Raw genomic sequence first — 13,220 nt, 5'->3', positions numbered from 1 at the left:
ATTCCGGTCAAGGGCATGTACCTTGGTTGGGGGCACATCCCCAGTAGGGGTTGTGCAGGAGGCAGCTGTTCGATGTTTCTCTCTCATTGATGTTTCTAAATCTCTATCCCTCTCACTTCCTCTCTGTAAAAAAATCAATAAAATATATTTTTAAAAAAAGAACATTTATCAAAAAAAAGAGCTACTAATATATCTTTAATAAATCTCCAAGAATTTATGAAATATCAATTAAACCAGAAAATACTTTGAAAAAGCAAACTTCTCTATTAAAATGGAATGTAAATCCATGGTTACAAGGAAAGCTGTGAAAAATAGGGACAGATAAAACGAGGTCATGAAGCAACTACACAGTGACAAATACGATCAGCATTATCAGTATAATGATGGTTTCAGTTTCATGTACATGTAAAGATTTATAAAACACTATACTTAATACATGTAATTTATTCATTATAGCTGTTAAAAAATGGTTCAAGAGAAAAGAAAGGTACAATCACCTACTTTGGAACAATGGTTTTTTTTGTTTTGTTTTGTTTTAATATGTTTTATTGATTTTTTACAGAGAGGAAGGGAGAGAGATAGAGACTTAGAAACATCGATGAGAGAGAAACATCGATCAGCCGCCTCCTGCACATCTCCCACTGGGGATGTGCCCACAACCCAGGTACATGCCCTTGACCGGAATCGAACCTGGGACCCTTCAGTCTGCAGGCCAACGCTCTATCCACTGAGCCAAACCGGTTTCAGCGGAACAATGGGTTTTTAAATTCCATATTCAATGCCCATTCTTCTGCCCTCTGGGCAAGTCTCATCTCAGTGACAGAAAATGTAACAAACAATGAAGATCTTTCACCCAAACCAATTGGAATGTTGACTGGGTCACAAAAGCCACATCTCTGGCCTAAGGACACCCTTTGGTATCCTCTTAGTTTTGCCACAAGAGGACCAATGGCTCTGATGGGAACATCTGAGAAGCTACAGGAAGCCACAAAACCTCTTGATAATAATAAATGACAATGACTGCTCCACAGAAGAGAAACAAGCCTGGAGTCCCTCAGATCTGTGTACACACGGCTCCTGTAGTCTTTTCCTCAAAAAAAAACGTCTGGGTGCAGGTTTAGATGAAGACCATTCCTTCTAATGGGCTGCAGTCTGGTCCAACAAGAATTAGGTCAGTGATTCTGCAGTGAAGGGGTCCCCCTCACTGTGATGGTCCTCCAACAAGTGCCCATCACCCATGCAATTGAAGGCATTAGGGCACATGGCCCTCTGCAACACCTGGGCAAAAGAATTCCTTCAGATGTCTTAGCATCCCTTGAAAACAAGAAAAAAAATTCACACTGCTCCCAGACATACTTGAGGTTGTCACAGCTACTCCCTCTTTGGTGTGATCTCTGCGTCTCAAAGCATCCAGCTTCACATGAGAACTAGAGTCCACAGTATTTCCTAGGAAATTATGGGCAGCAATGTAAATTTGGCAAAACTGCTGAGCTAATTTCTGCACCATAGTCTTCCCCCCAGGACAAAAATGTTTGAGACCCTATAAAAGTGTTTCACCTCATCATGCTCAGAGAGCCCAGATCTTTTTATAAACTAACCCACAGGATCAACAGAACACATTAAAGAAGTCCTAGGAAAGAACCATTACTTTGCAAAGAAAGAGATCTGAGACTGGCAGTTCTCCCATTGATGACTTAGGCACGCGATAAAAAAACTCAACATTAGGATATAGGGAAAATGTGTCCCTTAAAATGGCATTTCTTCTGCAACATTATGTTTACTGGCGCCAACAGTAATCGGTCCTATGTGGCGACTCATACCAGGGAAACAAGGGCCAGGTATTCCTAATTTTCTTCAACAAATTAGACAACAAAATTAGCTTCCCTGGGCACATGAGGATGGTGATTGTGGCCACCCGTAAGGTCCTTACAGGTGAATCCGGGGAAAGAGCTTCAGCAACAGAAATATGCAGTGACATAGATCGGGCAGGACATCTCTGTATATTAGAAAGTGCAACATAGATACATATACTTCCAACATAAAAACAAACAAACAAAACAGCAGAAAAAGTTGTGGAGATGTTACAGAATGTAGGCGATTAACTGTATGAGATGTAATTCAGACTAATGAGACTTTATTTATTTTCTTATACAATTGATAAATCCTTATTAAAAAACTACATTTCCTACACATCTAAGAACCTTATCATATCCGGACTTTGTTATGTAGAATTATTTACAAATTAGACTGAGAGATATCTCACATTAATTGCACTCATAACAGCTTTCTCCAGTGTGAGCTCTCTGATGATTTTGAAGACCATTGCTACAGGTAAAAGATTTCCCACATTCACTGCATTTATAAGGCTTCTCTGCAGTGTGCACTCTCTGATGAGTATGAAGGTTAGTACTACAGGTAAAAGATTTCCCACATTCACTGCATTTATAAGGCTTCTCTGCAGTGTGCACTCTCTGATGAGTATGAAGGTTAGTACTACAGGTAAAAGATTTCCCACATTCACTGCATTTATAAGGCTTCTCTGCAGTGTGCACTCTCTGATGAGTATGAAGGTTAGTACTACAGGTAAAAGATTTCCCACATTCACTGCATTTATAAGGCTTTTCTCCAGTGTGAACTCTCTGATGATATTTGAGACGAGTGCTACTTGTAAAAGACTTTCCACATTCACTGCATTTATAAGGATTTTCTCCTGTATGAACTATCTGATGACGACGAAGATCACTGTTCCAGGTAAAAGATTTCCCACAGTCACTGCATTGATAAGGCTTTTCTCCGGTATGAACTCTCTGATGACTACGAAGGTTGGTGTTAGTGGTAAAAGATTTATCACATTCTCTGCATTTATAAGGCTTTTCTCCAGTGTGAACTCTCTGATGATGACAAAGTTTAGTGGTAGTGATAAAAGATTTCTCACATTCACTGCAGTGATAAAGCCTGTCTCCATTGTGCACTCTCTGATGACGACAAAGTTTAGTGCTACTGGTGTAAGCTTTTCCACATTCAGTACATTTATAAGGCTTTTCTCCAAGATGAATTCTCTGATGATGACAAAGGTCAGTGAATGTGGTAAAAGATTTCCCACAGTCACTGCATTTATAAGCCTTTTCTCCTGTATGAACTCTCCGATGTCTATGAAGGTGGGTCTTAGTGATAAAGGATTTCCCACATTCACTGCACTGATAAGGCTTCTCTCCAGTGTGAACTCTCTGATGATATTGGAGACCACTGGGACCTGTAAAAGTTTTCCCACATTCACTGCACTGATAAGGCTTTTCTCCTGTGTGAACTCTCTGATGATATTGGAGACCAGTGCTCCTTGTAAAAGACTTTCCACATTCACTGCATTTATAACGATTTTCTCCTGTATGCACTCTCTGATGACTAGGAAAGTGGGTCTTAGTGGTAAAGGATTTCCCACCGTCACTGAAATGATAAGGCCTTTCTCCAGTGTGCACTCTCTGATGACAACAAAGTTTAGTGCAACTGCAGTAAGCTTTCCCACACTCACTACATTTATAAGGCTTTTCTCCAGTGTGAACTCTCTGATGACAATGAAGGTTACTGCTACTGGTAAAAGGTTTCCCACACTCACTGTACTCATAAGGCCTTTCTTCTGTGTGAACTCCCTGATCATCATGGAGGGCACTGCTTCTGGTAAAAGCTTTTCCACATTCACTGCTCGCATAAGGCCTTTCTCCAGTGTACAAAGCTTGGTGGTCATCTAGGCAGTTACTACTGCTAAAAGATTTCCCATATTCACTGCACTGATAAGGCCTTTCTTCAGTGTGACCTCTCTGTTGATAATGAAAGCAAGAAAATTTGGCAAAATATTTTCCACATCCAGAGCACACAAAACATTGACTTCCAACATGGACATCCTTTTCCTGAATAAACGTGTGGGGGGCAACTAATGTCTTTCTTACATTCTTTTCTGGTGTAATAATTTCTTTGCCTTTGAAACGTCATCCCACGCGTTGAAATAGCATTAGCACTGTCCCTGGTCTGAGTAGCATTTAGGAAGAGATGTCCTGATTCGGTAAGGACATCCTGCCCAACCTCTCCGCATGTGAAACTACTCTGGGACACATTGAAATTGCAGCTGTTTGCAAGTGAGATCCTGTCCACACCTCTAATGAAAGTCTTCTCTCTCACATGCTGCTGGTGAAATTTCGGACTGAAATAAAACCATTTTGCACATGCCCCACACCTCAACAGTATCTGTGCGTGTTGGGTTCCTTGCCCCTCCATCACATGGCAAATGTTTCCAAAGACTAGCCCACAACTCTCACAGGGGTGGCTCCTCTGGGAAGACAAGGCTAACTTGTGATTCCTTACCTGTAACACCCCTACAGAAATGTTCTTCCCAGTCGGTGCCTCCACATTCTCTGCTCCACAGCAGCAACCTGAACAAAAGGAAAAGCTGGTGAAATACATGTTGATCTTGTAAAAACAGAATATCTTTACCACAAATGTTTATCTGTCATGACTTGGCCTGATGTCATAGAAAGATTTTCAAGACAAGTGAAGTAAACCCCGAGGAAATGGTTGTTAATATATAACGTGGCCCCAAAAGTCAGTCGATGATGAAAATCTCACCAAGAATAACCAATGGACATAAGATACTGGGGGGTAGGGGAGGCCAGGGGATTGTCAAGGGCGGGGAAAGGGTTCTTTCATTGGAAAAAAACTCGCCCCCTCGCCCCCCAGACTGCATAGCAAAGAGACTCTGGAAGTAGTTGTCAATTTCAGATTCAGACCCTTGGATTGGATAAAAAATTAAATTGCCATGTGAAATAAAAAGTACTGGTCACTCAAAAAAAAAAAGAAAAAGAAAAAGAAAATCTCACCAAGAGAGGGACAGAAGCACAGGATGGGATACAAAGAAGAGAGGAAGGCTCTATTCATTGTTCCTGCACAAAGGCCTTCCTTTATGACCTTATATCCTGGCCACGTGAGTCTGTGTAAAAATTTAAAGCTGCTCAAAGCCACAAAAATTAATTGTATTAGAGCACATGAAGTTCAACGTCTATATAATAATACGAGTGCTCTCCAAGGTGCAGCAGGCATGGACCAAAGTTGGAGTGCAGTAAAGGGAGACCTGTGAAATAGGCAGAGGTGCAAATTACAGAAGTTAAGGTTTTCCTTGCGCTGGGAATCTGAGTAGAAATGATCACTATTAGAACTGAGGAATTGGCAAAGTATCAACAATAAGCACAAACAAGCATAACTGGATGAGGAACGGGCAACTGTAACCAAACACTGGGTTTCTAGCTATGAATGCAACAAAGGCCAGCTGTGAATTCCTCCCCAAAGACCCTTCCCCAAGGCAAGACCGCCTGGGGGTCCATTGTGTCATTCATAAAGTCGTGTTTCTTCTGTGATGCAGAAATGATTCTTTCCCTTCAATCCCATTGGAGCCATAGCATGGGATAAATGATGCAAATCTTCACAAAAAAAACCCGGAAAAGATGGATGGTCAATACCGTGGTAGAACAACCAAGGACCAATGAGATCACAGACAAAAGACCTATGTGAGTGACATCAGCAAGATGGCAGGATCAGAGATATAAGCATCTTCCCCCATCCCAGTGTAAGTAGACAGCTATCCATGAACAAAAACCCCATAGGAAATGGGGATAAGAGTACCATGAAGGCAAACAGTATTACAGACACAAATAATGAAGAACTGTACAGAAAGAATGACTGGAAAAGGCTGGGTGAATAAACATATTCGAAGATACCTAGAGTCAAAAACGAGGGTCAGCGTTACCTCCAGCAGCCACTGTACTTCCGCTATCCTTGTCTACAGTGGCCTGTTTTTTAAAAAATACTGGAAATTTTTGTGTTTAAAAACCACAGAATGCCTTGGCCAGTATGGCTCAGTTGGTTGGAGCATCGTCCTGTATACCAAAGGGTCAAGGATTCAATGCCAGTCATGGCAGATATCAGTATGCGGGTTCCATTTCCAGTTAGCTGTGTGCAGAAGGCAGCCGATTGATGTTTCTCCCTCACAATTATGTTTCTCCTTCTCTCCTTGCCTCTCTCTCTCTCCATCTCTCCTCCTCCCTATCTGAAACCAATAATACATAAATAAGAATATCAATATAGCCAAACACAAAACAGAACTCAAAAAAGTCTAGACACAAAGTAAATAAAAAGACAATCTATCAAAAATTATGTATAAAATTCAGAAAATGTAATTCTAAGAAGAAATTTTATAGGGATAAATGCCTCCATTATGAAAAAAGATAAAAAAAAAAAACCTAACCTGCCATCTCTGAAATCTAGAGACAAAACAAGAAAGTAAACCCAAAGGTTTAAAGGAAAGGAACAATAAATATTTGAACAAGCATTAATAAAAGTGAGACAAGAAAAAATAAAAGAATACCTAACAGGTACTTTTCTAAAAAATAAAAAAATTGGCAAACCCTGAGCCAGCCTAAATAAAATAACAAAACCAACCAACCAAACAAACAAACAAACAAACATAAAAGAAGCCTCAAAGAAATGAAAATAGAAATGAAAGGTAAGACATTACACCTGATACTATGAACCACAAAGCATCATAAGAGATGTTGATGTTAGGAGACGACATGACGCTCCACAAAGAAATTTGTAAACTTACCATATGAGCTTCTGAAATTAATAAACAAATTCACAACCCTGACCAGGTAGCTCTCCTATTGAGTGTGTGGTCCCCTGCATCGTGGTTGTGGGTTTGATCCCCCATCAGGGCACATGTAGGGGACAGCCAATAAACGCTAAGATAGGGAGAACAGCAGATCAATGTTTCCCTCTCTTTCTCTGTCTCCCTTCCTGTCTCTAAAATCAAAAAATAAAGGCTGCCCAGTATGCCTCAGTGATTAAGCATCAACCCATGACCTAGGAGATCACAATTCCATTCCTTGTCAGGGGACATGCACAGGTTGCCGGCCAGATCTCCAATGGGGGGTGTGCAGGAAGCAGCTGGTCAATGACTTTCTCTCATTATTCATGTTTCTATCTCTCACTCCGCTTCCTCAATGAAATCATAAAATATGTGTAAAAATAAATAAATAAATGAATAAATTAAAGAATAAATAAATAGTTCAGGCCTGTGTCAATCACTGCTGAGAGTACCTGCCTGTACACTGTAAGGTCATGGGTCCGTTTCCCAGTAAGGGGCACATATGTGGGTTTCAGGTTCACATGTGGGAGGCAACCAACTGATGTTTCTCTCTCTCTCTCTGCCTCGCCCTTTCTCTCTCTGGAAAAAAAAAAATCAATGGAAAAAAAAAATTCTCACTACTCAGGTGAACATAAAAGTAGAATAAAGAATTGAATTCAGAAAAGTTACAGGAGAAGAGATCCCAGATGGTGGTATAGGCAAAAGGCTATACTCGCTGCCTCCCACAACCACATCAAAATTACAAGTAAAATACAGAACAACCATCAGCCAGAACTGCTAGAAAGCTGGCTGAATGTAAGTCTTATGACTAGAGAAGTAAAAAAGAAAGCTCACTGAGACTGGTAGGAGGTGCAGAGGCATGGAAAGTGCTGCTCCTGTACCCATGAGGGCCAATTTTTTAATTGGGAGGGAGATTGTCTCTGCAGAAGTCACCTGGAGGAGCAAGAGGTCCAAGTCCCACACCAGACGCCCATCTCAGGGTCCCAGAGCTGGGGAAAGAAGTCCCTACTGGCAGCAAGAACTACAGGCTGTAAAAACCAGTGCAGATTGGGGCTCAGTGACACAGAGGCTACAGGATACCCAGCTGCTCCTCTTATAATACCAGCACCACCAACTGAACTTACAAGCTACCGCTTCCTGGGATATCCAGTGCCAGGCTCGGCTCGGTGGGGTCCCAGACACATATGAGGAGAAACTGGATTGACTGGAATCGGGCCAGGAACTCAAGGGTGGCTTTCTCCCAGATGGAGGTGCTTTCAGGGATCATTGTTCGTATGCTGAAACCTCCCCAGTCATAGGGCTGACTGGCAGCCATTTCTGTTTGCTCCACCCTAGTAATTCCCTGACACCTCATCCCATCCAATATACAACCCCACCCAGGCTCTGTGCAGCAGCTTTTGTATATACATGGCATGTCCTTACTCAGGCTAAAACCTGTCAAACAAATTGCAGTTGGGTCAGGGAACCACAAACCTATCAATAAAAGGACTAAGACATGGTACCAGCACTAGCCTTCCTTGCTTCACAGCTGGGCCTCATGGGGGCACTTCCAAACCCTATACAAAGAGGAGAATCTGCAGATCTCTCTGTAGATCCTGTTGGGTGGCCCCAGGCAGTGGCTGACTTTACACCTCCCTGGAGACCCAAGAGCCAGTATATCCAGTGGTCAGTGTCATACCATACCTGCTTACAACACTTCATATCCATAAGCGACACATTCAAGGGGCAGACTCACTGAGCACCAAAGCTCCACTGAAGCCATGCCTGTTCCAAAGGGATGTCTCCTACACATAGCTCTCCCATTGTAGTCGCAATGGCCCCGATAGATGCTAAAATCCTCAGTAAAATTCTGGCAGATCAATTCCAGCATTATATTAGAAAGATCATACACCATGACCATATGGGATTTATTCTGGGGATGCAAGGATGGTACAATATCCGCAAATCAATAAACATGATACATCACATAAACAAATTGAAAGACAAAAATCGCATAGTCAAAGCCATTGATGCAGAAAAAGCATTTGACAAAATCCAGCACCTTTCTTGATAAAAACTCTCAGCAAAGTGGGAGCACAGGGGTCATACCTCAACATAATAAAAGCCTTATATGACAATCCGATAGCCAACATCATACTCAGTGGGAAAACAGTAAAACCATTTTCCCTAAGAACAGGAACAAGACAGGGATGTCCACTTTCACCACTCCTGTTCGACACAGTACAGGAAGTGCTAGCCATACTGATCAGACAAGAAGAAATGAAAGGCAACCAGATTGGAAAAGAAGTAAAACTGTCATTATTCACAGATGACATGACATTGTACAAAGAAAACCGTAAAGGCTCCATCAAAAAACTACTAAATATAATAAATGCATTCAGCAATGTAGCAGGATACAAAATTTACACCCAGAAATCTATGGCTTTTTTATACACCAATAATGAACTCACAGGAAGAGAAACAAACAAATAACAACAACAAAAAACCACAATCCTATCTACCATTGCAACAAAAAAAATTAGGAGACCTAGGAATAAACTTAACTAAGGAGGTAACTGACCTGTACTCCAAAAGCTACAGAAAGTTGAAAAAAGAGATAGAAGAAGACGTAAACAAATGGAAGAATATAACATGTTCACAATGTGGCAGAATCAACATCAATAAAATGTCCACACTACCCAAAGCAATCTATAGATTCAATTCAATTCCCATTAAGATACCAAGGACAAAAAAAAAAAAAAAGATACCAAGGACATATTTCACAGACCTAGAACAAACTCTCCAAAAATTCATATGGAATAATAATTTAAAAAAACACGAAAAGTGCACCAATCTTGAGAAAGAAGAACAAAGTTGGAGGGATCACAATACCACATACCAAGCTATATTACAAAAATGCCTGGTACAGGCACAACAACAGACATGTAGAACAATTCAACAGAACAGAGAACCCAGAAATCAACCTAAGCCATTATGCTCAATATTTGACAAAAAAGGAAACAGCATACAATGGAGTCAAGATAATCTCTTCAATAAATCGTGTTGGGAAAATTGCACGGGAACATGCAAAAAAAACAAACAAACAACAACAACAAAAAATAAAACTAGACTACCAACTTATACCATACACAAAAATAAACTCAAAATGTATAAAGGACTTAAACATAAGATGGGAAACCATACAAATCTTAAAAGAATCCACAGGCAGCAAAATATCAGACATATGTCCTAGCAATGTCTTTACCGATACAGCATATAGGGCAATGCAAACTAAGGAAAAATAAACAAATGGCACTTACATCAATATAAAAGCTTCTGCACAGCCAAAGAAACCATCAACAAAACAACAAGAAAGCCCACTGCATGGGAGAACATATTTGTCAATGTTAAATCTGATAAGGGTTTACTCTCCAAAATTTACAGGGAAATCAGACCTCTTAACAAAAAGATAAACAATCCAACCAAAACATAGGCAAAGGACTAAAATAGACACTTTGTGAAAGAGGACATACGGAAGGCCAAGAGACATATGAAAACATGCTCAAAGTCACTAATCATCTGAGAGATGCAAATCAAAACAACAATGAGATACCATCTCACACATATCAGAATGGCTATCCTCAACAAATCAACAAAGGACAAGTGCTGGTGAGGATGTGGAGAAAAAGGAACCTTCCTGTACTGCTGGTGGGAATGCAGACTGGTGCAGCCACCGTAAAAAATAGTATGGAGTTTCCTCAAAAAATTAAAAATGGAGCTCCCGTTTGGACCCAGTAATCCCATTCTAGGAAAATGTCCCAAGAAATCAGAAACACCAATCAGAAGGGACATAATGCACCCCTATGTTCATAGCAGCACAATTTACGATAGCTAATATTTTGGAAACAACCTAAGTGACCATCAGCAGATGAGTGCATTAAAAAACTGTGTTACACCTACACAATGGAATACTACGCTGCTGTAAAAGAGAAAGACCTCTGACCATTTCCAACAGCATGGATGGACATGGAGAGCATTATACTAAGCTAAATAAGCCAGCCGGAGAAAGATAAATATCACATGATCTCACTCATTTGTGGTCAATGAGGGAAAGAGGAGAAGGAGACATATGAAATACAATATGGAATACTTTAAACAATAAAGAATTTTTAAAAAGAAATATGTTGAAAATATCCACAGTACACAATGCAATCTACAGATTAAATGCAATCCTGAGGATAATTCCTATGGTATTTTACAAAGAAATGAAAAGAGTATGTTGAAATGTATGAAATTAAAAAACTCGAACAGCAAAAGAAATCTTGTACAAAAACAAAGCTGGTGGTATCACACTTTCTGACTTCAATTTATTACAAAGAGAATGCAAGCAAATGGTGTGTTGAAGGACCAACACAAACACATACCTGGTAGATCAACAGAACAGAAAACACAGAAATAAACCCAGGCTCATACTTTCAAGTAATCTTTGTCAAAGCTACAAGACACAGAAGGAAGGAAAGATAGTTTCTTCAATGAATGGTGCTGCAAAAAATCCATATTCACATGTAAAAAGGACAATCCTGGATGCCGCTGATAAAATTTAACTCAACATGTGGACAAAATTGAACGTCAGTGCTGAAACTTAAAACTCAGCACAACCTAGAGAAAAAGTTCTGGAGATTTGTTTTGGACAGGAGTTTCTGGGTGTGACACCAGCCACCAGACAAAATAGAAAAAACAGCCCTAACGGGTTTGGCTCAGTGCATAGAGCATCGGCCTGTGGAGTGAAGGGTTCCAGGTTAGAATCCAGTCAAAAGCATATACCTTGGTTGCAGGCACATCCCCAAGTAGGGGATGCGCAGGCAGGCGGCAGCTGATCAATGTTTCTCTCTCATGGATGTTTCTAACTCTCTATCCCACTCCCTTTCTCCCTGTCAAAAACCAATAAAACATATTTTTAAAAAACCGAAAAAACAAACAGTCCAGATTGCAACAAATAAAGAAAACAAGCTTCTTCACAGCAAAACAGCAATAAACAAAATGAAAGGAAAGGCAATCTAGAAAATGGGTGAAAATACTTGCAAATAATATGAAAAAATTGCTTGGAGAGATTGTGTATTCTGTTCTGATCAGCACAATAAAGCAAATATTGGGATGAAGACAGAAATTCACACAAATAGTTGGAGTTCCAGGGAAGAATAAAAGTATGTTAATATTATACTGCAGGCTAATAACAATGCATGACTGTCTCAAAAGCAAATGCTATATAACTTCATGAATAATACTTTATAGCTAAGCACTAGTAACAAGCATCTGAGCTTGCTAGAAACATGGTGGCCCTACACCTGCTGAATGCAGGGTTGCCTAAAAACATGGACTTTGTAGAAAAACGGGTGTGGGGGAGCAATATCTGCATCTGCAAAGCACAATTAAGCACATGCAAAAATATGTGTTCCTGTATGTCATAAGCAATTAATATATAAAATATACGAAGTAGTCAAAAGAATGTCTAACCAAAAAATAGTTATTAACCAGGATAAGGATATATAAACAATTCTTCAAAAACAATGTACAAACGACGAACAGGAATGTAGTAAATGCTTTCCTCACTGATCAAGGTGGAATCCCTCAGGCTTCCAACCACACTATCAACCACAAGTCCTTCCCTGTGAATTTAGTGCAGCGGGGAGTATTGGGACTTCAGGAATAGAAGGGAGCAGGGGAAACAGACAAACCCTCCCAAGGACAGCAACTACCCAGGAAACTGGAAAATCAAGCAGTACCACAGTCTACCTGGGGGGACAGAGCACACCCTGGGGGATGGAGCCTGGGAAATCGCAAACCCAAGTCCAGGTCACTGTGAGAGTGAGGGTCTTACCCAGGGAGGACAGAAGTTCAAAGTTCTCCAGCATCACATTCAGGTACAGCTGTCTCTGACCCTCATCAAGGAGGCTCCATTCCTCCCTGGAGAAGAACAGGGCAATGTCCTCAAAGGTCACGGCAACCTGTCAAAATCGAGACAATTGAAACCAGAGCTGTCTCTCTGAGAACCTGTCATTGTACTCCTTACACATCTTCCCCACCTCAACCTCCTCCAGGGCACCTCCTCCAGGTTAGTAAGGACAAGAGGCCTTCATGCCAGTGCAGGCTGCTCTCTCATCATAGACCCATTACTCAATGTGATGGCCCTCAGCAGAGCAGCTGGGTTGGGAGGGAAGGATTGGGAGAAGGGAGGGTAGAGGGCAATGCCATTTAAGCTCTGGGAGATGCCTGCAGGGCCCCAGCCTTCCTGCCAAGCAACACCACTGCAGTCTCCTAGATTCTGCCTCCAAGACAAAGCCAAGCGTGGGTTTGCCTGGAGAAGTACAGGGCAATGTCCTCAAAGGTCACGCAAACCTGTCAAAATCGAGACAATTGAAACCAGAGCTCTCTCTCTGAGAACCTGTCATTGTATTCCTTACACACCTTCCCCACCTCAACCTCCTCCAGGGCACCTCCTCCAGGTTAGTAAGGACAAGAGGCCTTCATGCCAGTGCAGGCTGCTCTCTCATCA

At 41.0% G+C, this 13,220-nt stretch overlaps 1 protein-coding gene and 1 long non-coding RNA gene across 3 annotated transcripts in view; both read right to left on the bottom strand.

Moving 5' to 3' along the window:
• Window positions 1-1,108: 1,108 nt before the first annotated feature.
• LOC102246877 (zinc finger protein 420-like) lies at window positions 1,109-12,661 on the bottom strand. Of its 2 annotated transcripts, XM_014536130.1 has the most exons (4): window positions 12,546-12,630; window positions 4,869-5,465; window positions 4,357-4,424; window positions 1,109-3,815 (listed from the first exon to the last, which is right to left on the bottom strand). In XM_014536130.1, the coding sequence occupies exons 2-4, from the start codon at window positions 4,924-4,926 to the stop codon at window positions 2,265-2,267; spliced, it is 1,677 nt and encodes a 558-aa protein (XP_014391616.1). In that variant the 5' UTR covers window positions 4,927-5,465; window positions 12,546-12,630; the 3' UTR covers window positions 1,109-2,264. The 2 variants fall into 2 exon arrangements, with proteins under 2 accessions (XP_014391616.1, XP_014391622.1); XM_014536136.1 differs by lacking the exon at window positions 4,869-5,465 and having other exon boundaries at window positions 12,546-12,661.
• Window positions 1,109-13,220, bottom strand: part of LOC106725350 — a 26,298-nt gene continuing 14,186 nt past the window's right edge. The window contains exon 2 of the long non-coding RNA XR_001361221.1: window positions 1,109-1,378. This is a non-coding gene — a long non-coding RNA (uncharacterized LOC106725350). The remainder of the gene's footprint in view (window positions 1,379-13,220) is intronic.

The sequence above is a fragment of the Myotis brandtii genome, unplaced genomic scaffold (assembly GCF_000412655.1).
Source record: "Myotis brandtii unplaced genomic scaffold, ASM41265v1 scaffold1029, whole genome shotgun sequence".
NCBI lineage: Eukaryota > Metazoa > Chordata > Mammalia > Chiroptera > Vespertilionidae > Myotis > Myotis brandtii.
This window is presented reverse-complemented; position numbering and strand designations above follow the sequence as displayed.